Below are 23,898 nucleotides of genomic sequence, written 5' to 3'. Positions count from 1 at the left end.
TAAGAAAATCGATTTTTCTTTAGAAAATAACAAGAAATTAATATACAGGATGAGGCAGTAAAACGGCGATTTTCTAATGTATTTAAATGGTAAAACTCGTTTCACTATCCCACCCTTTACATTTTAAGTATCTATGAAAAGGTTTTTTTAGTTGCATTTTATTTTGTACATTGTCAATCTAGTAAAATAGAAGTATAATATAGCTTTGAAATAATATAATCTATGAAGTATAAATAGTTTGAGTGAGATTGCTTTAATGGAAGTATATAATACATAAACATTAATTTTATTGAGAATAAGCGATTATAATTTAAACTATGGAGTACAAACGATTGGAACATGAATCGTCGACCATTCCAACAAAATATAACAAGACATTGTATATGTGTTATTTGGTCCACTAAGTTTTTGCAAAAAAAAAAAACCAGTACAGTGGGGTCGGTGCATAGTGGGGACGGAACATAGTTGGGTCGGGGCATACTGGGGATGGGAAGGTCACAGGTTTACAGAAATTTTTAAATCTGAAAGTCATAAAATCACTTTCGAAAAAACGCTTCGATGCAAATCGGTAGTTAGTATTTTCAAGCCAGTACAGTCCAAACCAAGCACAGTTTAAACCAGCAAAGTTAGAAAGTCTTAAATGAAGGTTCTGTATTTACAAATGAGCATTAAAGCGTTGATTTAAAAGCGATTTTATCTAAGAGGACTAGTACAGTAGAGTATTGGCATAATGTAATCAAAGCAATGAGGAAACGGAGAGGTCACAGGTCTACAAGAATTATTATAAATAAAAGTGATAAAATTGAATAAAATCAGGTAGGTACAAGTATTAGTTCAGCGTTTTCTATTTTTTTTTTTTTTTTTTGCTATACATTAATTTTTAAAAAGCTCGTTGTTTCAAAATTCAACTACAAAGAGATAATTCACTTTTACAATGAATGACACAAGAATTACTATTACAGTGAGAGATTTTTAGAGAACAAATCAATTGTTACATTTATTCAAACCTACTGTTTCGGATAATTGATTATCACTTTCATAATCCATTTTCATTATCCAAAGTAACTTTTGTTCAACACTTTCATTTTTTGAAGCACAAACGGTAGCATATTCAGATATTCTGTATTTCTGTAAAACGTTTTTATGTTGTCTGGAAAATTATTTTAATACTGTCCAATCCAGTCAGCTTACCCTGAGACGTTTACGACCTTTTGCTTTTTTAGCATCGATATGGAGTCATAGAGATATATATTCAACGCTGTGGCGTGGTTACCGTGAATGCAGTGGAAAAAGCTGCCCAAGACGAATTCTAATTTAGAGAATTATACGTACGGTTTACCTGTACTACATTTTTAATTTATAAGTCAAATGTAACCTAAAATGTTTGTAACAGCACAGGTATATGCTATTAACAATCGTCATTTAACTATAATAATAAATGTTTAAAAATTAATATGATCAAATCAGATGGATGATTACTATTTACTCCTTAATAATATGTCATGCTGGCAGCACAACTAGCACCATTAATAATCGTATATTGTACACACATATTGTTAGTGTTGGCATTACTGGGAGGCGGTCTTTTTAGGGGCGGCGTTTTGTCGATTTTTTGTCCGGCGACGTTTTGTCGACTTTTTGTCCGGCGACGTTATGTCGGGCGACGTACTGCGGTGTAACCACTATTATTGATTCCATACTATCTAAAATTTTATCGCCTAACGCGCGGACAGGTAAATGATATTACTTTAATTGTATCTGGGGTCGCATTTATATTATTTCTGTAGGAGTATATACACAGACATACAGAAGCACGAAGATAATGATTATTACTAGACATTAAAAATTACGAGTTTACTTACTTACTTTTGACAAATATAATAACAGCAGACTAGCAGTTATCGATGAAAATTTGATTATAACTATAGTAATAAATTAATACAATTTTAATATATAAAGATATTTTTTTGGTTTGTCAACGTTTTTCCGTTTACGTTGTATAGTACTTTATCCGAAGAATATTCCATAGAAATTTGGAACAAAATCGACTATTTTAAAAAAAGTAATATGTACATTTTTATGTGTTTTCCCAATTTTGAAGGGGAAGAAGTGAACTTTCAAAATTTTGCCCCAAGAAATAAACTTTTAGATTAGATTTAGATTTAGAACGGGAGGCACTTGTGACGGCCAACCCTTGTAGTCAGAACGATCGGCTGGTGGAAATAGTGATTGAATATTGTGAGAATAAACAATATAATCTCAACTATAATCGTTCATGCGTAGTTGCCGTTAAAATAGTGCAACTTTAATACAAATAACTCTATTATTGTTAGTTGTTACAATTCATAAATGTGAAATGTTTATAAAAATAGTTGAAAACATTTTGGTAAATATATTATTTTACTTATCAAATTAATCTGGATAGTTCATCATGACCCTCGGAGACAGTTTGGGATTAAAACTGTCATGGGTAGGAAAAATTCTGTTGCGGTGGCGTTTAATTTTACAAGTCAGTCACACGTTAGAAAACAGTATTTTATGGTGTTTAATTTTTTTTCCAAGACAGCCGCCAAAGGGTTAGAGATTTCTAATATATAAAGTAAATACATGAAGAAATCGGTTAACGGCATAGAAGATACGTCCAGACACAAAATACAAAAATAAATACAATTAAAAACACATCATTGTAAAAACAATACCTTCTCAACTACGCACCGAAGCTAAAACAAAAATTGTTTTTTGGTAAAATATGCCGTTCTTAAAAATATAATACATAAGGACTCGTTTTAATCATCAAGACATAATATTAGGTAATTCACGGAGCATGATCTAACCTCTCTCTGGATAGTTTTTTTTATTCAGCGAATTTAAATTCCCTTTATTCTTTATCCAGCGAGATAAGGGTTTTCTATACTTAGGTCAATACTTCCTAGTATACTTATTATTCATTATTATATGAAATATAAATCATATAAAATATGAATTGTGTGAGTATAAGACGACCTGCCGATGGACAACATCAACAACGCTAGTCGAATACTCGAATGACTAAAATCTAAATTGTAGAAAAACGATCATTTTTACAATTCAGTATAAATTGCAATGCTCTGCCAATGATCCTCGTTTTAATAGTATTTTGTTATACACCGTACATGACAAAATATCTAAAAATAATATCCTCATCTGCAATTTGCGGGTGTCATGCGACGACGACGATAGCGGTCGATAAGAAGTGTCACGCACTCGCAGGCACAAGTCAATAAACTGTTTGAAGCCACAAAATTTGAAATTGAAATTTCACTTTAATACATCATTCTACTTCAAACGTACTGTCCTTAAAAATACTTCGATTTAAATTTTTAAAAAACATTTGAATTCTTCACAACATTTTCAAGGCATCGGTCGTGGCACAATTTTAAAATTAATTTCAGTTAATTAATTATTTCAATGTAAAAAAATGCAATTTTTTTACTTTTTTAAACTGAAATAATTAATTAACTAAAAATAATTTTAAAATTGTGCCAAGACCGATGCCTTGAAAATGTTTTGAAGAATACAAATATTTTTTCAAAACTTAAATCGGCGTATTCTTAGGAACAGTACGTTTGAATTAGAATGAGTTGTTTTCGACTAAAAAAACGCAGGTGTAGAGGCCCCTTAAGGGGGAACATCCCAATGAGTTATCGACAAATTCCGTAGGAGCGCGCCACTATTATCGGTTGCAATAAAATAGTATAAATTGTACACGTACTGTCGTCGCACGTCGGCAACCGGCAACGTGCGACGGTCTGGTGCGATAAACAACAATGTTCTCAGTTTACAATACTATTGTCATATGCCTACCTACCTATCCGACCGATTATGAACCCATCGGCCGAATTTACGGTTAGGTACATATATACACCGTTCAAAATAAAAAGCGATCTCGGTGGCTATCTGAATGCCACGTGGAAAACCCGGTTTTCAGGTAGCCGCTGAAGTCGCTTGTTATTTTGAACAAGAATATACAAGATAATAATATTATTATTATTATTTATCATTTATATTATGAATGATATTAGAATTATTTGTTACTTCGTGACTAGGTCGTACTGTGTAGATTGCTATACTTAAATTTAGATACATTTTGCGTTTTTACCAAAACGAATGTTTAGGCATGTTATATGTCATTACCATTTGCGTCCCTGAAGTGAAACGTGAAAGCGGTAAAAGCGCAAAGTGTGGTTTTTTCTAAAAAATAACGGCAAACAAAAACATGGCCGACCATTTAAAAGCAAAAAAAAAAAAGCTCGAGACCCCAACTCATTGAAAGTTTAACTTATAATAGAATGCAAAAAAAATATTCTCTAGTCGTTCCAGAGACTTCTTCAAGTTCTCTAGAGATTCCTCTTTCTGTGGAAAATACAAATATGTAAGTATATCATTGCAGTAATAATAAGTATTTGTTTATTTGACCAATGATATATTATAATAAAATGCAAGCCAATAGAGGTATAATCTCCATTAGCATACATACTCTGTAATACAAAATATAATGAATTATCTATTAACCCATTTTCCAAAATTTAACCCCTAAGAGTGTAAAAAGAAAACGCGTATATTCAAAACAATAAAAACTCTCCGTTAGCTTGGATCAAATTAAAAAAAAAAGAGCATATTGCAAAACCCCGGCGAAGCCGGGCAACACAGCTAGTATACTATATTATAGTACATACTACAGATACACATATATATATATATATATATATATATATATATATATATAATAAAAAAAGTAAAATATGAAATTATCTCCTACTATTAGGTATAATTAGTAAATATTTTGTTCATGAGTCATAAGTCTTATTGCTTCCATTAGCAATCAAATATTCATATGGAAAATGTTATCATCTTATCAATTTTTCGTCCCAACGCGTCCGACCATCAGTGATGCCGACTTCTTGTCGGTATAGAGGTCTTATTCCCGTATAACCTTTTGGTTTTTTTCCGTTAATTAATTTCACCATTTCTTATGTCGAGTCATTAGTTTAAGCTATTAACGAATTATCGTTGTTTTACACTTTAAATTTGGCCAATGTCCATCACTCATCTGTATTTAGCGTCGGCGTCTACACAATGGTAATATAGATAAAAGATATTTTGTGTGCCGGACATGCCCGCACTGTAATAACACAACAAGCGACGCCTCAGTAAAATCATAATTTCACAATGTTGTTATTTACCAAACGACTCGACTGCTTAGTAGACGAGCCTTGAGTATTTAGGATAATAATTTAACTGCTAAATCCTTAGAAATTGGATCGAGTTTAATTTTGAATTTATTTTTAAGAGTTTGATATTAATTTTAACTTATAGTGCTCATCCGCCGTGTACGATAATGTCTGTGGATCCCTTCCGTTTCGATAAAAGTAAGTTACGATTACAGTCTCTTCTTTTTTTTTTTTTTTACTTTTATGTATTATTATTTTTTACCCGAGTAAACTAATAAGGTGATTCAAAATTGACGGTGATGAAATTTAAATACGAATGAGGACATTTTAGAGATATTGAAAGTAGGTAGCTAAATTAAATATTTTACATTGGATCTGCTGGACAAAATTAAGTAGAGTATATTTATCTAAGAGGTAGCATTAAGTTTGTATCTGTAGTAGCAATAATTAATGAGATTAGGGAATAGTTAATACAGGCAGGGGATACAACAGAGAACGAGGTCAAGAAAACAGCAGTAGCGTTTGATCTTATGAAAAGTGAACAAAGAGTAGCCATTATTTATAAAAAGTAGGTGAGTTTTGTTGAAAGTGAGTTAAGATGATATGAATTAGGTAATAACAAATATTGTTAAAATTTTGAGTAATATGCACTGATTGGATAGAAATCTAACAAAAAGAAAAGATTTTTGTGAGTAAATAAAAAACCAGAATGCTGCAACAACCATTTTTATACAAATATATGCAATATTTCTTTTCATTATAAATAAATAAAAATTTTAAAATCACAATTACGCCAAATTGATTTGAATCGTTTGTTATTTGACAGATGACATAGTGCTGTGTTACCACAGATCTATGCTATATGAAGCAAAGTGCTTAAAACGACGAATTGGACCTGACGGTGAATTGAACTACTACATTCATTACATAGGGTGGAAAACGAAATGGGATGAATGGGTACACGATGATCGTGTTTTGTCTGTAAATGAGTTTTCGCTTGACCACATGAAAGCACTCCAAGACCAACAGTAAATATGTGTTTTAATATTAATATTGTATCGAATGCAATTATTATGTCGTCAATTTTACCAATAATATTAATTTTTTTTGAGAGAGAGAGTGATTTTTAAATTTTCACATTATTTATAACATGAATCGATCAGTCTAATTAAATAAATACTTTTGTAATATTTTCAGCAAGTTTAAAAAACATTTTAACAAAGGAAGAGTTGGCAGACGTAAAAAAAATACTGAAGTAAACCAAACCACTGATGCTCCATCTTCGGCTACTGAAGAGTCTGGTAATTAATTGAAATTAAAAGTTTAAATTTTTTGACCTGAAACATTCCGGAAAAAAATCCAAATTTTACTAATTTACTTATTTATTTAAATAGAACCATCTTCTAATCCGGTTTTGGTTGCATTCAGAACTGTTGGTCTAATAGAAAATAACATTAATAACTTACCTGCCATACAAGAGTTTTTGGTAATATACCTTTTTATAATTAAATTATTATCTTAATAAATATTTTGTTTAACAGAAAATTGTTATTATAATCTTTAGAACATTGTTATGGCTGATAATTGATGTATGTGTTGAACGGATGTACGTATACAGCCAAACAGTTATTTATTTTGATTTTGACTTTGTCTGCAACAAAACTATTAATTTTTCTAGCCTCCATACGATAAACAACTAAAATTTGATGTGCCTACAATTCTGAAACGGCGATTGTCCTACGACTATAATATGATAAACGTTTTTAACAAGGTATTTAACAAGGTGTTTTAAACATTTTAATAATATTTGGTCACTTTGTTAATAAATTGTTTGCCTAATAATGGTGTGTAAAATATTTTAGCAATTAAAGTTTCCATCCAAATTCACTGTTATGCATCTCATTGATGGTTATATCGGTTCCAAACAAAAATCAACAATATTTGTTAGGTAATTATTGTTTTTCTTACAAAGTTAATAGTATAATAGTGTCGAAAATATAATAAGATATTTTTAGGGAAAGAGCTTTGTGTGTTGGATCGACTTTTATTCAATATTTTAATTCACGAATACAGACGCTGCTATATGCGAAAGAACGTAATAATGAAGTGCACAATAAAGTAAATTATTTTTCGTTGATGAGATTTTATGTAATGAGAATTTTTATTTAATAACTTTACCAATATTTTTCTTTTAGGCTGTTGCTCTGTTATCAGAAAAAATAAGACTTGACAGTTTACAATTCAAATATAAAAACATTTATTCGGAAGACTTGTGGTGTACAGTTTATGGACCCATTTATTTACTAAGGCTATGTGGTACGTATGAAATATTGACTTTGATGTTAGCGAAATGATGTTTTATTAATTCCTTATAAACGCGTTCAGGAGCTCATTTAGTGAAAAAGAACACCTTCCTTACACTCAACCGTTTTTGAAGTGTTTTTCCAAACATTGATAATAACATTTTATATGGTCTTACACGAAGTGCTATCCTAATAAACATAATTTTTTAGTGTTTTTGTAGTGTCCTAATTATATTTTTTATACATATACCTATGTGTATTTTAGTATTCGATACTTGATGACATATTAATGGATTTTAATCAATTTTTCAGTTAATTTGAAAAAATTTCTAAGACCAAAGTTTGTGACCGAAGACAACCAGCTCTCTTCCATTGCTGATAGCATAAATGATTTTTTCAAGTAAGAATTAAATTTTTTTTTTTAATTTAACGATCCATTTAGTTAAACTATTATATTTATTATGGTTTATATAAAATAATAATCAAATGAACTTGTTGGTTCATCTATGGTTATCATTTTTAATAATAAAAAAAAAAACGGAACACTATTTTGTCCAAACTTCTAAAGAAAGAGCTTCAATAAAAAATTGAAAATTACTTTTTGCACCTTTTGATAATAACAATTTTTATTATTATAAATAATATTTTGATCCATAAGTATTATTATTTTAAATTACTTTAATTTATTAATAAAAAAATCGTTTTAATTTCTTGTTTTGTATTAATAGTTCACTGACTAACTTTCAAGTTTCATTTTTTTTTATACAGTTCAATAAGTACATCTTTATTTTTTTTTTTGTAAAAATGAGTGGCAAGAATTAGAAATTTTCTTTTTTTTCTCATAGAAAAAGTCATATTTTTTTCTACCCAAAATTCTATTTTAGTTATTTTAAAATCTTTTTTTGAATAGTTATTTAAAAATAGTTAGCGTTTAATTCCACTACTTTCTCCACACTTTCGAAATCTAAATCAAAATTAATAATTATTGCTCTATTTTTATTAATATTTTGATAAGATAGCTGATAAAGAGAGAACCTAACCATATTCTAAGAACCGGACAAAAAGCGTCCAGTCGAAAGTCAGTTAGTGGGACAAGGGAATATTTAGCTCCAAAAAGGGACAATCCCATTTTTAACGAGACGTATGGTCACCCTAGGCTAAGTGAGAAGGTTAAGTGAGTGATAACTCGTGTTTTATCGTAGAGGGCCATGCGATTCAGTAGGAATTAGACAGAATATGTTGAGATAATTAGAGATATGATTTATTAGCAAAGATAACTTCTGCAATAGATTCATCGCTTTATGCAAGGTGTAAACAACAGAATGCGTTGAGGATGTATAGTACAGAGTTAGATAAATAAGATAAATGGTGGTAGGGTTGAAGCAACAATGTGAAGTAAGTGCTTACATTTTTAAAAACTGATCCGTAAAAAAGCCACATTTGTTTCAATCTCAACTTTAGTCAACAATCGACGAGCAATTCAAATTGAGCAGTCGTGTACGTAGGTATCGACTATAGTTTGATGGTAAATTGTTTAGTTATTTTTTCAAAAAATAAAAAAAACATTTGGGTCTAAAATATAATTTTATTCTTATGTTATGAAACATCAACACTGTTTTCTGACAACCTTTCTATAAAATGTCTTTGTTAAAATATTTGTTTTCAGGTACCTAGAACAGCAACATTCCAAATATTTTGCCAACGATGACTACGAACCTGCAACTGATACGAGCGAGACAGAAGTATCGTTAACATAATCTATTTTTCACATCACTAAAAATTCATCCTCTCAATTCTTAGTTTTCTTCCTATTTTGATATAAACTAAATTATTTGAGCAGTGAAGTATAATTTTATGTATTTTATAATGTGTTCAGAATTTATATTTGAATTTTTTTCTACGTCATCCATCGCACATTCAACTTTTTTCCTCTTTTTATCTTTTGACTTATCAATTTTTTTTTTTTTTTTATGACGTAACTGACGTTTGGTCGATAATGTACATCAATTTTTAGTCATAATATTATTTGTATTTTTACTAGTTGTCCAAATGTATATTTTTTCAGTCAATTATCTTTTTTGTATATTGTCATTATATTTTTTGTTCAATTTTATTCGTAAGCCAACTAATAATTATATTTTTACATCAATTATTGTCACTTGCTATTATTGAATGTGCCAATATTTTTCCTTTTTTAGTATAAGATAGTACCTACAGTTTGGTTAGATGTTCCTGAGTGGTACCAAAAATAAATAAATTGTATCCATACTCTTTTTAATCCCACCTTAATTTCTACTCTACGCTTGTACGAACGGTCCATCTGTTCAGGTCAAATTTATTAAAACGAGTTATTATTATTCTTTTAAGTAACTTTTATATTAATTGTATACAATACACCTTGTGTTATTTTTAAGTGATACTAGCAATTTTTTGTGTTGCATGATTTAATTGTATTTTTAAGCTTGTGTCAATACGAATGCCAAATAAAATATTTATTTACTTTTGTCTTAAAATTGTTTAAAACACTTTTTTTTAACTTGAGCAATTATTATAAACTATAATGATTTCCGATTTTATAAAGACGAATGTAGTAAAAAACATAATAGTTAAGGTTCGAATGATTTTTCATAAATATTAATTTATAGAAATAACGATTGATAAAATGAAATAAAATAACCAGTATACAGGTATTTTTATGAGTTATATGTGCAAGCATTTAGTGAAAAGATGGCAATATGTACTTTGAGTGATTACATGATTATAATAATTAAAGTATTGAACAAATTAAAAACAAAGTTAGATGTTTAGAGTTTGAATATTTGTTCCACACATAAATTGTCATTTATTGGTAAATAATCAAATATTTTTTAGACCTGGTTACTGAATGGCTTTAGGTGTTATTCTTTTTTTAAAATTAATGTGCTTTTATTTAAACAATATTACTGCACGACAATTACAGGTGTTAGGTCCTTATCGAGGCAAAAAATGTGTTTCCCTAATCCAAAGAAGTTTGATTTATGGACATAAAATTTTGATTCATTTAGAAAATCCACTCGCACACACATTAGATGATTTGGCATGGAGTGATTATAAAAAGTAGTTTTTCCAAATAGGCAATAGTTATTTAACTTTCAAATACAAAAACTTTATCTTCAAACAAAATCTGTAGTGTTACCCTATCAAATTGTTTATAGGGGGTTATCTTATGTATTTTATAGAGCAAGAATTAAAATGGGTACATTCATTTATTATTATTTTTTTTTGCTAAATCTGATTCGGGCCTTAGATTTTTTCAAGCACGTTTAGTTATTTTTCAAATAACCTCTAAAAATGTGAAATAAACCGCTTTGTGTATTATTTTTAGCATGTTCGATACGGTTGCATAATTATCTAAAATATACTTCAAATAGAGTATTTGTGTTTAGAACTAATCTAAAAATTACTTAACAGTTTTTACAATTTTTTTTTTTTAAACCAAAATAAAAATTTTAATTTTGTTTTTCACAAATAATTTTTTACAATACACAAATACACTTTTATTTTGTGTATTGTAGTTCAAAAATGTATATGCTAATGAAAATAGTAGGCCAATTTCGGATTCATTAAATAGGTATATCCTATTAAAGTAGTACTTTTTTCACTCTCAATTAAGACCGCTTTGGCTGGCATAACTTGAGCATTACAATCAATTTAGATCTTAAGAGAGACACTATTGTGACGGTCGTTCCTTTTGATGGTTCAATTTACATGGTTCAATGGGCTAGGCATATATATAGGTGTATCACAATGATCCGACAGCTTCGCATATAAATTGTATGAAAAATCTGTTAGATGACTGATACACCCTGTATACTATAAAGAGCCTGTCAATTAGTGTATTATTTAGATTGGGTCCTGTCCCTACATCCTGTCCTTGTACCTACGGTTTAACAAATGAGCCGTTTTATAATTCTACAATAGAACTTTGATGTATTATAAGTTAAAACGAGCAGTGGCGGTTCTGGCATTAAATTGTTAAGGAGGCAACAACTTTGTACCCTTATTGATAAAAAAAAGCGCAAAACCCCCAGACCTAAAATTTCTTCATACTAGTTTTGTTAGCGTACTTCCTTTTTTTAACTGTACCAGAAGGCTTTTGCTTATTTTCCTAGTTATTAGTTATAATCGCATTACCCGTCATCTATTAAAATAATTATCATTAAAATGTACTAACTTAAGATAAATGTTAAGTCGTAAAAACATACGTAAATACAATTTACAAAAGATGAAATTGTAATCGTAAAAGTTTTTGGATTTTGAAGTGACTAGTATCTTTCTAGTAAAAAATAATTCTTATTCAAGTTTAACAACATATTAAAATATTTAAAACAAATTTAATAAAGAAATCAATTAATAATTTTAAATAAAACAAATTGTAATAATAACATTTTTTTGGGCTAGTATCTTTCTAAAAAAAAATAATTTATATTAAAGTTTAACAACATATTAAAATAATCCCATCAAATTTAATAAAGAAATCAATTAATAATTTTAAATAAAACAAATTGTAATAATAACATTTTTTTTGGGCTAGTATCTTTCTAGTACCTAACAAAAAATGAAAAGTACAAATTTTAGTAGGGTAGAATTTAAATAATGAAATATGTTGAATTCAAATTTGGATGTATGAACTAGTATCTTTCTTGTAACAAAAAATTAAAAGAACAAATTTAAGAAAGATAAAATTTTAAACATATATGTTAAATGTATAAACTATGTTTTATATTTTAACTCAATATTTCTATCTTTTTATCAGCATATATATTAATGATATCTTCTTAAAATGGTTCATTTTCTTTCAGCTGTTGGATTAATAATTTTTCTATACTTATTGTAGACAGAGAACTTAAACGTTGTTGGGATGTACTATTCCTTAAATATGTTTTAATTCGTTTCAGGCAAGAGAAACTTCTTTCGACAGAAACACTAGTAGAAGGAATTGTTAATATTAGAGAAAATAGCTTATAAACTTCAGGCATAACTTCTTTTAAATAATCATTTTCAAAAATCTTAACCATGTCATAAATGTGTGATAGATTATGATATTTGACATCATTGTATAAGACTTCTAGTTCTACTTTTAATTTGTCCATATCTTGAAAAATATTAGAATATGCTTTTTTAAGATTTTCTAAAGCACTAGTGGGAAAATTACAAGAATAATCTTTAAATTTTGTAACATCAGCTAACTGTAAATAAATTAATTTATCAGTATCATTAAATCTAATACTTAACTGCATTAAAATATTATCAATAATTTCATAAAATAAAATTTTAAAACTTAATTCACTATTTGAATTATTTCTTGAAGCTTTGGGAAGTTTAGTTAAGGCCACTGCTTTGTTATATAAACTCAAAAAGTCTCGTTTCTTTTTTGTTTTATAAGATCACATGTAAAGTTTATTTTTCTCAAACAATATTCTATATCAAAATATTTATTTTGAAGAGTGTTAAATATATCTGTAATTAAAAATATGTCACTAAAAGTATGTGATAAAAATGCAAATTCAAAAGTATTCAATTGTTTTAAATGACCAACTGATCCACTAATAGTTTCAGATGGTGATTTAGGATTGTTTATAATAGTTTCAAAAACTGTTTTTAAGTTGTTCCACTCTTTAACTACTAAATGTAAAATCTTTGAACGCGATGCCCATCTAGTTTGAACAAACTGGGGAATGCGTTTCCCTATAATACTGTCAACTACATTAGTGCGAGATGTTGAATTATGAAAGAATGTACTTGTCATATTAGCGAAAAATATGCGACATTTTTGGTTATTACTACATCCATGTTGTAGTACTAAATTTAATTTATGTGCTAAAAAATGGGTAAATAAAGCATTAGGGGCAATTTCTTTTATCCGGGCTTGTAAGCCGTTTAAATTTCCAGCCATCACACTAGCACCATCATAGCACTGACCAACCAATTTGTTTTCAATACTGAACTCTTTTAAAAGGGAATTGATTAAATTAAATAATTTACCGTGTTCACTAATAACATCTACAACACTAACGGTGTTTTTTTCTAAATTTTTTAGATTTAAATAGTTATGAACATGATCTTTAGAAGCTTCGTGTCTTTGAATACTTCTTGAGATACTTTTAAAGTCACAGTAACCTGATGAGGTCCAAATAGAATTTGTTTGGCTCAATAAAATGCATGGCCAACAGAATAATTTTTGTAAATAAAAACTTCCACACAACCACGCATGTTTATTATACAAGTTTGAATTAAAAGAGCTACAAAACACTTTAGAACCTTTTTTGTCTGCAGACAAACATGTCAGAGGAGGAGTTGGTTTACCTTGCTTAATCAAATCGTTTTTGTCATTATTACTCCAACGCCTGTATGGATGTTGCTTAATAACTACTATACTGTCATATACAGAATTAATTTTGAACAAAAATAATGAAACTAATATGTATAAAAATATATTAACTAATAACTTATGAAAACTAAATAAAACGCCAAATAGGATGCCGGTATCAGAATCAAGTAAAAAATATAGTGATATCAAATTAGGAATGCTGATAAATGATTTAGTGAGAATGGAAAATGGCGTTTTGTTGTTGGCAGTGTCGGTGCTGATGAACATGCTGAATATCTATGCCCCCTTTCTGCCCCAAGACAAGAACGATCATCGGTCAATTGCCCACAAAGGCAATATTTTTGTGTCGCCTCTCGCAGAGAATTGCACATGCGCTATTCGTATTATGTTATGTATGTGTGTGTGTATGTTGTGAACACAACAACATAACGTGAGATACTAGCGGCGGCGACCAGCGGCAGCCGCCTCCGCCGGCTGCCCTTATGCCACGTGTGTAAAAACAGGCAGCGGACGGCGGCGGTTGTCACCGCCGATACGGAGAGACGTTATTTCAAATTCTTAAATTTTTTTTTCGCTTTCAAAAATTATTGTTCATATACATTTTTTCCAATATTTTCGATTGAAAATATTTATTGTAAACCAAAATATCTCATCATAATAACAATATTAGGTACATAGTTTCCTTAATTTTCAAGGGAGGCACCGCCTCCCTAGCCTCCCGGGAAAACCGCCACTGAAAACGAGTCTTGTCTGACCGTTTCAAAAATATTTATTTTTTAAGATTATTTTTCAAATAAGAATTCTTGCCCTATTTTAATTTTTAGACCACGATAATTAGAGTTACAATATTATATTATTAGCAATTCCGTTTATTAAACATACATTTATTATTTAATTGCTAAAAATGAATTTACTGTGTTAGTTCACACTACAAACTTACAGACCTCGCCATGTAAATGGATTCAGAAGTTACTATTATATTAACTACCCTTGTGCAGACTTGGTTATTATTTTAATACTATATATTGAAATATCAATTTAAATGATAATTTCAAAAAAATCTGTGTCTAAATGAATAATAAATAGCTTATAAAAGTTGTAATAATAATTAAATTTAGAAATGTATTTAATTAAAAATTCAATAAATTTAATATTTGCCAACCTGAAAAAATATAAACTAAACCACCTAAAATATTTAAGTCTTTATTTTAGAAATGCTGAACCGGCTATTCGATTAGGTCGTCATTCAAGTAAGCGAAATGGGTAATATTATGGAAAAATGTTTTTATATAAGAGAATATAATATATTTTATTATTTTGATGCGCTGAAAAAAAAAAATAATCATTTTCCACGTGGATGCCATGTTGTAACATACCTGGATATTATAGGTTTTAATTTTTTTTTAAGTTTCTTTGGAATTTGAAATGCCAACTGGCGTGTGAAAGGGTCAAATTTCTTATAGACTAGGTATCTATACAATTGAGTACAGAGTGTTCGGTTGTACCTACCTACACACACGGTCATTGCCGTCCAACGACTACCTACCTGAATAAAATACCCTGTAGGCTATAGTTTATAGGTACCTACACCGGATAAATTTCATTATTATAGGTAATATATGAGTATGATATTTTATTATGTCTAGATGCCTACCTAATTGTTGTGAATAAAATATTCCATATGGGTCAAAACTCCAAGTATGAACAAACGTTTGAACAGACCACCAGTCAATTTTTTTTTTCGATTATTTTGGTCATGGGCGTAAAAAGTATTTTGAGTTTTTGCCTTGATACTTCTTCATTATCATTATTTTATCGTATCTTCGGCCTTAAAAAAAAAATATATATATATATGTATATATTTATTAAAAATAAGTTTTTTATGTAAAATAATCTCAGCTTTCTAAAAAAAAAGGGAAAATTACCTAATTTTTACACATAATTATTTTAACTATTTTTAATACTGTGGTCGTTTTTATATGAATTTTGACCTCTTGTTTTTATGGAGATCCCAATTTGAAATTTACACATATTATGTAAAATTTCCTCGGCTCTCTGAAAAAAACTATTAGAAAAAATCTCAAATTTTTGGTAACATGAAAAAAACAAATTTTTACATTATAAATTCAATTTTGATGACTTTAACATAATACTTATGTATAATAATATTATGTTTTTGGTTAAAGTACAAAACCGACAAAGTTGTCTACATAATATTTTTTCCACGATTAAAAACATTCATTAAACGCTTATAAAATTGTTCAATAACACAATACAACGTTGTTATATTTTTTTTAATTTTTATTTTTGGGACCTACAAGCTACAGCTACATATTCTGTTTAACTTATTGCTGTTATTGTAATTTTAAAATTGGCAATTGACCATGTTGTTTTTTTGTCAATTTTTAATATTCTTCACGGTTTAACAGCGTTCTATTTATCCTACTCTATATAGCTGCTAAGTAAAGTTTCTTTCAATAAATCTAGAATTCAGTCAACATTACACCACTCTAAACAGAAGACTGTTGATAATTGTTTGGCTTTTATAAACAGGATTTTCATAAAAGCATAGTGCTATTCTGGACAGCCTTCCAATTTTTATCGTTTTTAAAACTGTCCAGTGTACTTATACTATTAAAATTTGCGTGTAGTTTTGTTATATTTAATGTTTTTATATTTTTTTAAATGTTATTTGTATGTTCCCAATTGATATAAAAACAAACTACTAGTTCTACACTAACTCTAGATTATTAGATTAATATAAAATGTATGTACTTGAAAGTTAGACAATCATAGTAGCTATAGTACATATTATTGCTGTGTCAATAAGAATATAAGGTTGTCGGCCTGGGAAAAATAGGATTTTTTGCTCTAGAATAATGGTTAAAACCCTCTACCCAAAAACTACTAACGTTAACATATTATTGTATTCCAACTATCGCTTTGTCGACAAACGGGGTCCTTCTTTCAACAAAAAAAAATAGTATGTTTAAACAGGGGTCGGACCCTCGTTCGACCCTTCTTTTCCCCAATGCATTATTACCGACCGGCTGTGAACCTTACTGGAGCAAAATGATCCTTCAAAACACAAAATATACAGGGTGTGCCACAAAGATCTGACAAACGAGTAATTTTTGTTCTGGTGAATATTTTTAAGATTTTTATTTCAACATTTATTTATGCACATTTGCGCTTTAAGCGCCGCGTTATTTATGGCAGTTTTGGATAATTATTTTTTAAGTTATTAAAGGTCAAAATTTGAGACGGGTAGGGTTAGTTAGCGTAGGTAACGAAAAAAATAAAAATAAAATTTATAAAAGTAAAACAGTTGAGAGAAATACGAACCGTGGTTTTTATAATGCAAATAAATATAAATAAATTTAAAAAAATGTTTTTTAAAAAATATTTACTAGAACAAAAGTTATTTTATTTGTCAAATCTTTGTGATACAACTTGTATACATATACTGTACATACAGTGTGATAAATTCAACGTAAGACACTCATTTTCCTAGAGAATATTTGCAATTTTGAAAACATTTTTGTTTATTTTCTATTCGTATTATTATAAAATTACTAAACATTTACCATTTTTAATATTTTCCACATCTCTGTCGAAACTTAAATGTTAGCATACAAATTTCATTAGGTATTTAAATTAGAAATAATTTGCTGACCGATTTGACTGATCGGTAACCGGTTTTTGATGGTCACTTTTTGAGTTATTAAACATTATAATTTAAGACGGGATTAATCTACCGCTTTTCAAAACGCATGTATTCTACCTTATGGTTATCGTCCAGTCAAAAATTGTCGGCAAATTATTCATAATTGAGTAAATTAAACACCATTAAAAGGATCCGGTGCAAAAACCGGCTACATCCATATTTTGACAGACAAAAGAAAATTAATCGTCCCGTTTACCATCCTATTGGCGGGGAAAAACGCGTTTTGTAGGTACATCTTTCCATGAATTTGATAAAAACCGTAGACAGCCGGTTCTCGCATCGGGCAGGGAGCACGACACGGAGCCACTCGACAAACAGCCACCGAAAATCGACACGGAGCCACTCGACAAACAGCCACTCGACAAACAGCCACCCGAAGAGATACCAACATGTACAATATTTATGTAAAATGTACGATTATTATTTGTGTATGTTGTGCGGCCGACACCACATATTATAACGGAGTAATAGCAAAAAATGTAATTTCCAAATTGTATATCAATAAAAATAAAAACAGTAACTTTGTAGAAAATATTATATTTTTATTAAAACCCCTATTGTATAGTAGACATTGTTACTATGTTCATTGTAAACATTTCAATTTACTCAACAGGATTTATTGTTAACTCATGCTATTAATAATAATTATTGTTTCTAAATACTTTTACTCTATTATTATAAATAATTATACGTTTTTATATTATTGATACTTATTTATTAATATAATACATAGGTAAAAAAATTATGTATATTGCAACGATATTAATTGAATAATATTTTAACTTGCTTTCATGTATTCCAATTAAATTACAAATATATTTTAAATATAAAACAAATGAAGTTATTGAACATTGTTTAATTTGTGTGCATTTTCATGAGTATCGAAATGAACGATCCATGTATATATTATATATACAACTAAAAAGTATTTGATAAAGGTTTTTACTTTTTATTGACTTAGAACTAATTATTAAAAACTCAGAAGCAGAGGGTTAGAATTAGATAAATACCGATATAAAAATCCAAAAAAAGTACATTTTTAGCTAATTGGCAAATGTGTATATTTTCCACACATTTGGCTTATGCTATAGGCCATCTATATAAATTTGATTTTTTTATCTGATTAATTATTTCTATTTTTATTATCTATTTATATTATATATATACACTGAGTTACACGGAAAGTGGCGCACTTGAAATAAACTATTAATTTTAAATGTTATGACTTCCACTTGACATTTTTATGCTTAAAATAAATAAAATTCAATTTATGACACCGTTATTAATGTGCTAGCATATGATTTTTTCGTCTTATCACATAAATTCCTACAGGTTAAGCAAAACAAATCTGAAAAGGATATCTATGGATAATTCAATGGTTAGTTCATTTTACGTTCTCGGCCTTCGAACACGAAAAAACTAATTTTGGTGGACAATTAACAATAAATAAACAATTTAAAGTGAAAAAAATGGTGTTAACTAGTGAACAAATTGCCCGTGCTGTGGCCTTGATCGAAGATGGGCGCAGTCAAAGGTACGCGGCCCGTATTCTGGATGTACCGGAAAGTACACTTCGTAGGTGCGTCCGAAGATACAGGGAGACTGGTCTCTTAACCCGTAGACCTGGTACAGGTCCGCAGAAGGCCACAAATAGGGTGGACGACCGTTTTATGCAGTTATACGCATTACGAAATCGTGGCTCTGTTCCTGTGCAGATAGCCCAAAGGCTTCATGCAGCCCGGGGAGTGGATGTTTCTGCCCAAACAGTACGAAGAAGGTTGGCAGAATATGGACTGCATTCCTTTAGACCAGCAAATGCACCCGCATTGACGGTAGCGCATAAGCGAGCGCGATTGGAATTCGCGCGTGAGTATAGTGCGTGGACAGAAGCAGAATGGAGTGACGTCCTGTTCACCGACGAGTCCCGCTTTGCCCTTTACGCATCAGATGGACGTCAAAACGAAATTACAGGCTGCGTAACGCTCGCCACGTCTTCTTGGGATGTTTTGATGGATGTCAGTGATGGATGGCCGCAGTTGGTAACCAACCGTTAGTTTGTATAAACTTGACCACAGTAAACTTAGTAATATTAACGTTTCGTTAATAACTTTTTAACCGTATGAGGCCCACTTCACGTTAATTATAATATCACACACTAAGTATCAATAATTTTGTGAAACCCTTGTGTACTCTATGCACATGTATAAAAACATCTAGATAATGCAATCGACAACGCCAATACACGTGTCACTTAAATTTAAGTTATAGCTAACTTTTAACTTGTATATTATAATAGTGTGAAATAAGGAAATCTGTGTTTTTAAATATAAATTTAATATATTTGAACTTTTTTGTTGTTTGTGCATTTATACATAATATCTTTGATTAATGATAATCAATGATAATATTATGTATATTATATTATAGCACCTGAGTTAATTTGGATTGTTTTTAAGAAGTCATGTGAATTTACTACTCATAAATTCGTTATAGTTTGACTTGGTTTATATTTATTTTAATATAGATTGTATTATAAACTATTAACTATTAACTGCAGCCTTCCCCTTGTATCTGACCTTGTTTACACATAAACTGGAGTGATCTATTTTATATATTAGCTGGACATTAGTGATAAGTCTGATGAGTGTATCATATCTAGATCCAAAAGAACCATACCGGTTATTTTAGACCCCACAAAACTACTGCCGGCTTAATAATATATAAACATTTTATTCAGCATCGGCAAGGCGCCAGTCTACCATAGGTTGTCCCTGTTTGAATTTACTATTGTGTAGCTAAGTATAAACAAATACTAACAATTAAGCATTGGTAGTATATATGGAAAAAAAATGTCAACCACAAAATAAAAAATAGCTGCATATTTCAATATCAAATGGAACTTATCACAGATGTTATAAAAATAGCGTAGATAGTAGACACAACGCGGTCACACGGCGCGCGTAACAGTGTTTTTGTATACTATTATAATTTATAACTTATAAGGTTCTGTTCAAATAATAAGTGTCAGCTAAAATACGTTCGATGACATTATTTTCTACCTAAATAGTTTTAGTAAATATTATTTTCGACTTAAATATTTTTCGGCTATTATATTTTCGGTTAATATATGTTTTGGTTCTAAATTTTTTCGGAATTATTATTTTCGGCATATATATATAACATGATAACTAATACACAGATATGAAAATATATAATACAAAATTAAATAATATTTAACTATAATTTATTATTGTGTTATTGCCTATTGAAAGTTGTAAAGTATTTAAGTAAATGTGTTTAATTTTATTGTCGGGTATCGAATAGTTTCGTATGAGGTATTCACGATGTATTGTTTTAAATAGATAGGTATAATACATCGGTATTAAATAATTTAAAAAAAAAGTATAATTTCATTGAAATTTGATCAATGAACATTCTGCTTTACTTATTATAAAACGTGTAAGTATGTTTTAAAAAATATTTTTTTTTTACAAACTCAAGAGACAATTAATTGTTGGTAAATTATCACTATAATATAATATTGTAAATATTGTTTCATATACTTTCAGTTTTTTTTTAATATAAATTTCAATAATAGAAACTGATTTGATTATAACTTAAATAAAAAAACTCAAAACAGGAGACAGGTCACACAGTGAATTAAAAATAGTTCAAGCCTTATTGCATTAATTATGAAATGTACAAGTTTTCCCCTTTAAATAAACAATACTAGCCGCACAACATACACGGATAATAATCGTGCATTTTTTATAAATATTGTATATGTTGGTACCCCTTCGAGTGGCTGCTTGTCGAGTGGCTCCGTGTCGATTTTCGGTGGTAGTTTGTCGAGTGGGTTCAGGGCAGTTCTTCCAAAAAATGATAAGAGATAAGAGTTCTTCCAAAAGATAACACAATTTTTATTTTATCAGCGTGACCAACCCAGAAACACCAAAATATAAAATCACATTCTATCAGTCTGCCAATTCTATCAGAATAAAAGTAACTAAAATATAACTAACGTTTGTCAGAGTTAACTGTTATCTCTAGAACTAAACGGCAATAATTCAAATGATAAAAAAAATAACCGTGTTAAAATATATTATATTTTCTTAAATAGTACACATTTTTACGATACATTTATAATGACAAAAAACCAACTAGTTCATATGACGACAACGATAATTATTGGTAAATAAAATTTACTTTCGTTTCTTATTAATATTAAATGAATATTTTTATTAGAATTCTTTTTTAATTCATAATTCAAAACTCTTATTTTCACATAATATAAACTTGCAATATTTAATATGAATAACATAATATATTTATCAATTATAGTACCTAGCGACAAAGTTCAGACATACACTATATTGTACTAATTTGTGTGACAATATTATTACATCCTATTTAAATAAAACTATTAATACAAGTAAATTATGTTTTACAGTATGATGGTAGTTGTCTGAAGTCATAAAAAGCTTATCGGTATGCTTATTCATCAGAGCGGTTCGATTCCTGAAACTATCTCTAGTCTGATTAAGTGTGGTAACAGGTATGGAGTTATTTTTTGTAAAATTGTTTTAATTGATTTAATCTCTATTATTTTAATAATTAACATTTCAACTTTTAACTTATTTATTAAAAATATATCTTTCAGTTTTAAGATGAGTCAAAGATTCTGGTTGAACAGTTCTCCATCGACACCAACTGGAAGAAATAATTGTTTTATCATTTGTCTAAATAGATTAGGTATGGAAAACATTCTAGATTTGTAGTATTAATACAAATATTGATACAAAATTAGTTTAATATCAATCTAAAACACCCTAATATAGGGTATTTAAAAAAAAAGAAATCAAATGTAAATTATCTTTCTTTTTAATAATTTAATTTACTATTTTCTAACATTGTTAGTTTTTGTACAAGAAAAATTGCATTTACTTGTAGATCTTACGCTTCATTGGTATGAGATAACAAACTAGGTCCACATGATATATACCGGTCACAAATATAGTCTATTCATGAAATCACTCTTCCAAGTGTTATTGATAGATAATTTAAATTGAATGGTATAAAAAGTTGGAAGTTAAATGGTATAAAAAAATGTCATTATCAATTTTCGTTATATTTAATTTTAACTTCACAATTAACAAACCTTAACATTAGTAATTCATTTAAAATTGGTTTTATATTATAATTATTATTAATATTATTTAACCATTTGTTGTTTTTTCAGCTAGAATGTGACCAGAGGAAGATGTAATGGACATATCATATATTTCTCCATGGACACTGTAATCCATAGACGGATTTTTGACACTATATTTGAATATTTGTTGTTGAAGTTAATTGGATTTTGTGCAAAACCCCTGGAAGAATATTCTGTATCAGACTAACATTATTAAAACCACCCAGTATTTCTGTTTACCTGCTGTTAGACATCGTAGTATCATCTCCAATCTCTTTATATTTTGTTTAATTTTATTTAAAAAAGTCTCATTATAATTTATTATTAATCAACTGTAATTCAGTTGTTTACTTATTGAATAACTTATTATCCTGTCTTCAACGTCCATATAAACTGTACTGTATTTATGACCACTACACTGATATCTCATTTGGCTAAATATTTTTAATTTTCAACTACATTAAAACAAAATTAAGATTGTTTAAATTTTTTTTTTTTTTGAATACTTGTATTATTGTTTGAATATTTTTACACTTTAAGTGTCAATACAAGTATCTTTAGTTTAACGATACTAACAGTATATTATTATTACAATTTTGACAAACATAATTATTAGCCTACCAAATAAATTATAAATGTAGCTTCTGTATTTGCTTATTTATTAAAATTTACTTACCTTAATAACATTAAAATATTAATTTATTGTAAAAATATCTTGACCTAACTAAAAGATTGAAAATTTGTAAACTGTTGTGAAATTATGTTGATGTTGTTAGGAAAAATTGTGTAGTCAAAATTTTGAATACCTAGATTAAAAAAAAAAAAACGGTACAATTTTTTTTTGCTAAACCAAGTAATTATACATTTGTAAATTTTGATGTTTAGTTTATAATATATACATTTTTAGTTAAAAAATATCTTTACTTAAGTATCATTTTATACTATTTATACTTTTTACCAGATTATTTTATGTGTTTTAAACTATTACATTTATTATTTCTATTATTACTATTTATTATTTATTTAAATGACTTATCAAACTTTATGAATTGTACTTTATAAATTATAAAATTGGTCTGAAATGTATACTGTGTTAC

The 23,898-nt window shown here is 28.7% G+C and overlaps 1 protein-coding gene and 1 long non-coding RNA gene across 4 annotated transcripts in view; both read left to right on the top strand.

The window, feature by feature from the left end:
* The window catches only part of LOC126841599 (uncharacterized), a 61,106-nt gene extending 51,684 nt beyond the window's left edge, over window positions 1-9,422 (top strand). The window contains exons 1-11 of one of the 3 annotated variants that reach the window (XM_050578184.1): window positions 5,218-5,258; window positions 5,333-5,408; window positions 6,037-6,238; window positions 6,408-6,511; window positions 6,605-6,696; window positions 6,889-6,981; window positions 7,073-7,158; window positions 7,226-7,328; window positions 7,406-7,526; window positions 7,826-7,913; window positions 9,180-9,422. In XM_050578184.1, coding sequence (XP_050434141.1) covers window positions 5,378-5,408; window positions 6,037-6,238; window positions 6,408-6,511; window positions 6,605-6,696; window positions 6,889-6,981; window positions 7,073-7,158; window positions 7,226-7,328; window positions 7,406-7,526; window positions 7,826-7,913; window positions 9,180-9,270 — 1,011 coding nt within the window. In that variant the 5' untranslated portion in view covers window positions 5,218-5,258; window positions 5,333-5,377 and the 3' untranslated portion in view covers window positions 9,271-9,422. Of the gene's footprint in view, window positions 1-5,217; window positions 5,259-5,332; window positions 5,409-6,036; window positions 6,239-6,407; window positions 6,512-6,604; window positions 6,697-6,888; window positions 6,982-7,072; window positions 7,159-7,225; window positions 7,329-7,405; window positions 7,527-7,825; window positions 7,914-9,179 lie in introns of those variants that run through there. The other 2 variants (XM_050578185.1, XM_050578186.1) reach the window with 2 other exon arrangements.
* Window positions 9,423-21,603: 12,181 nt separating this feature from the next.
* LOC126841602 (uncharacterized) lies at window positions 21,604-23,579 on the top strand. Its single transcript, XR_007686200.1, has 4 exons — window positions 21,604-21,801; window positions 22,061-22,165; window positions 22,271-22,362; window positions 22,850-23,579. It is a non-coding gene; the product is annotated as an uncharacterized LOC126841602 (long non-coding RNA).
* Window positions 23,580-23,898: the final 319 nt, after the last annotated feature.

The sequence above is a fragment of the Adelges cooleyi genome, unplaced genomic scaffold (genome assembly GCF_023614345.1).
Source record: "Adelges cooleyi isolate 19-005CV unplaced genomic scaffold, UGA_ACOO_1.1 ACOO_flye_CR_arks_rails_tigmint_CR_PRNA_396, whole genome shotgun sequence".
In the NCBI taxonomy this organism is placed as follows: Eukaryota; Metazoa; Arthropoda; class Insecta; order Hemiptera; family Adelgidae; genus Adelges; species Adelges cooleyi.
Note: the sequence above shows the minus strand (reverse complement) of the source record. Positions and strands in the feature narration are given on the sequence as shown.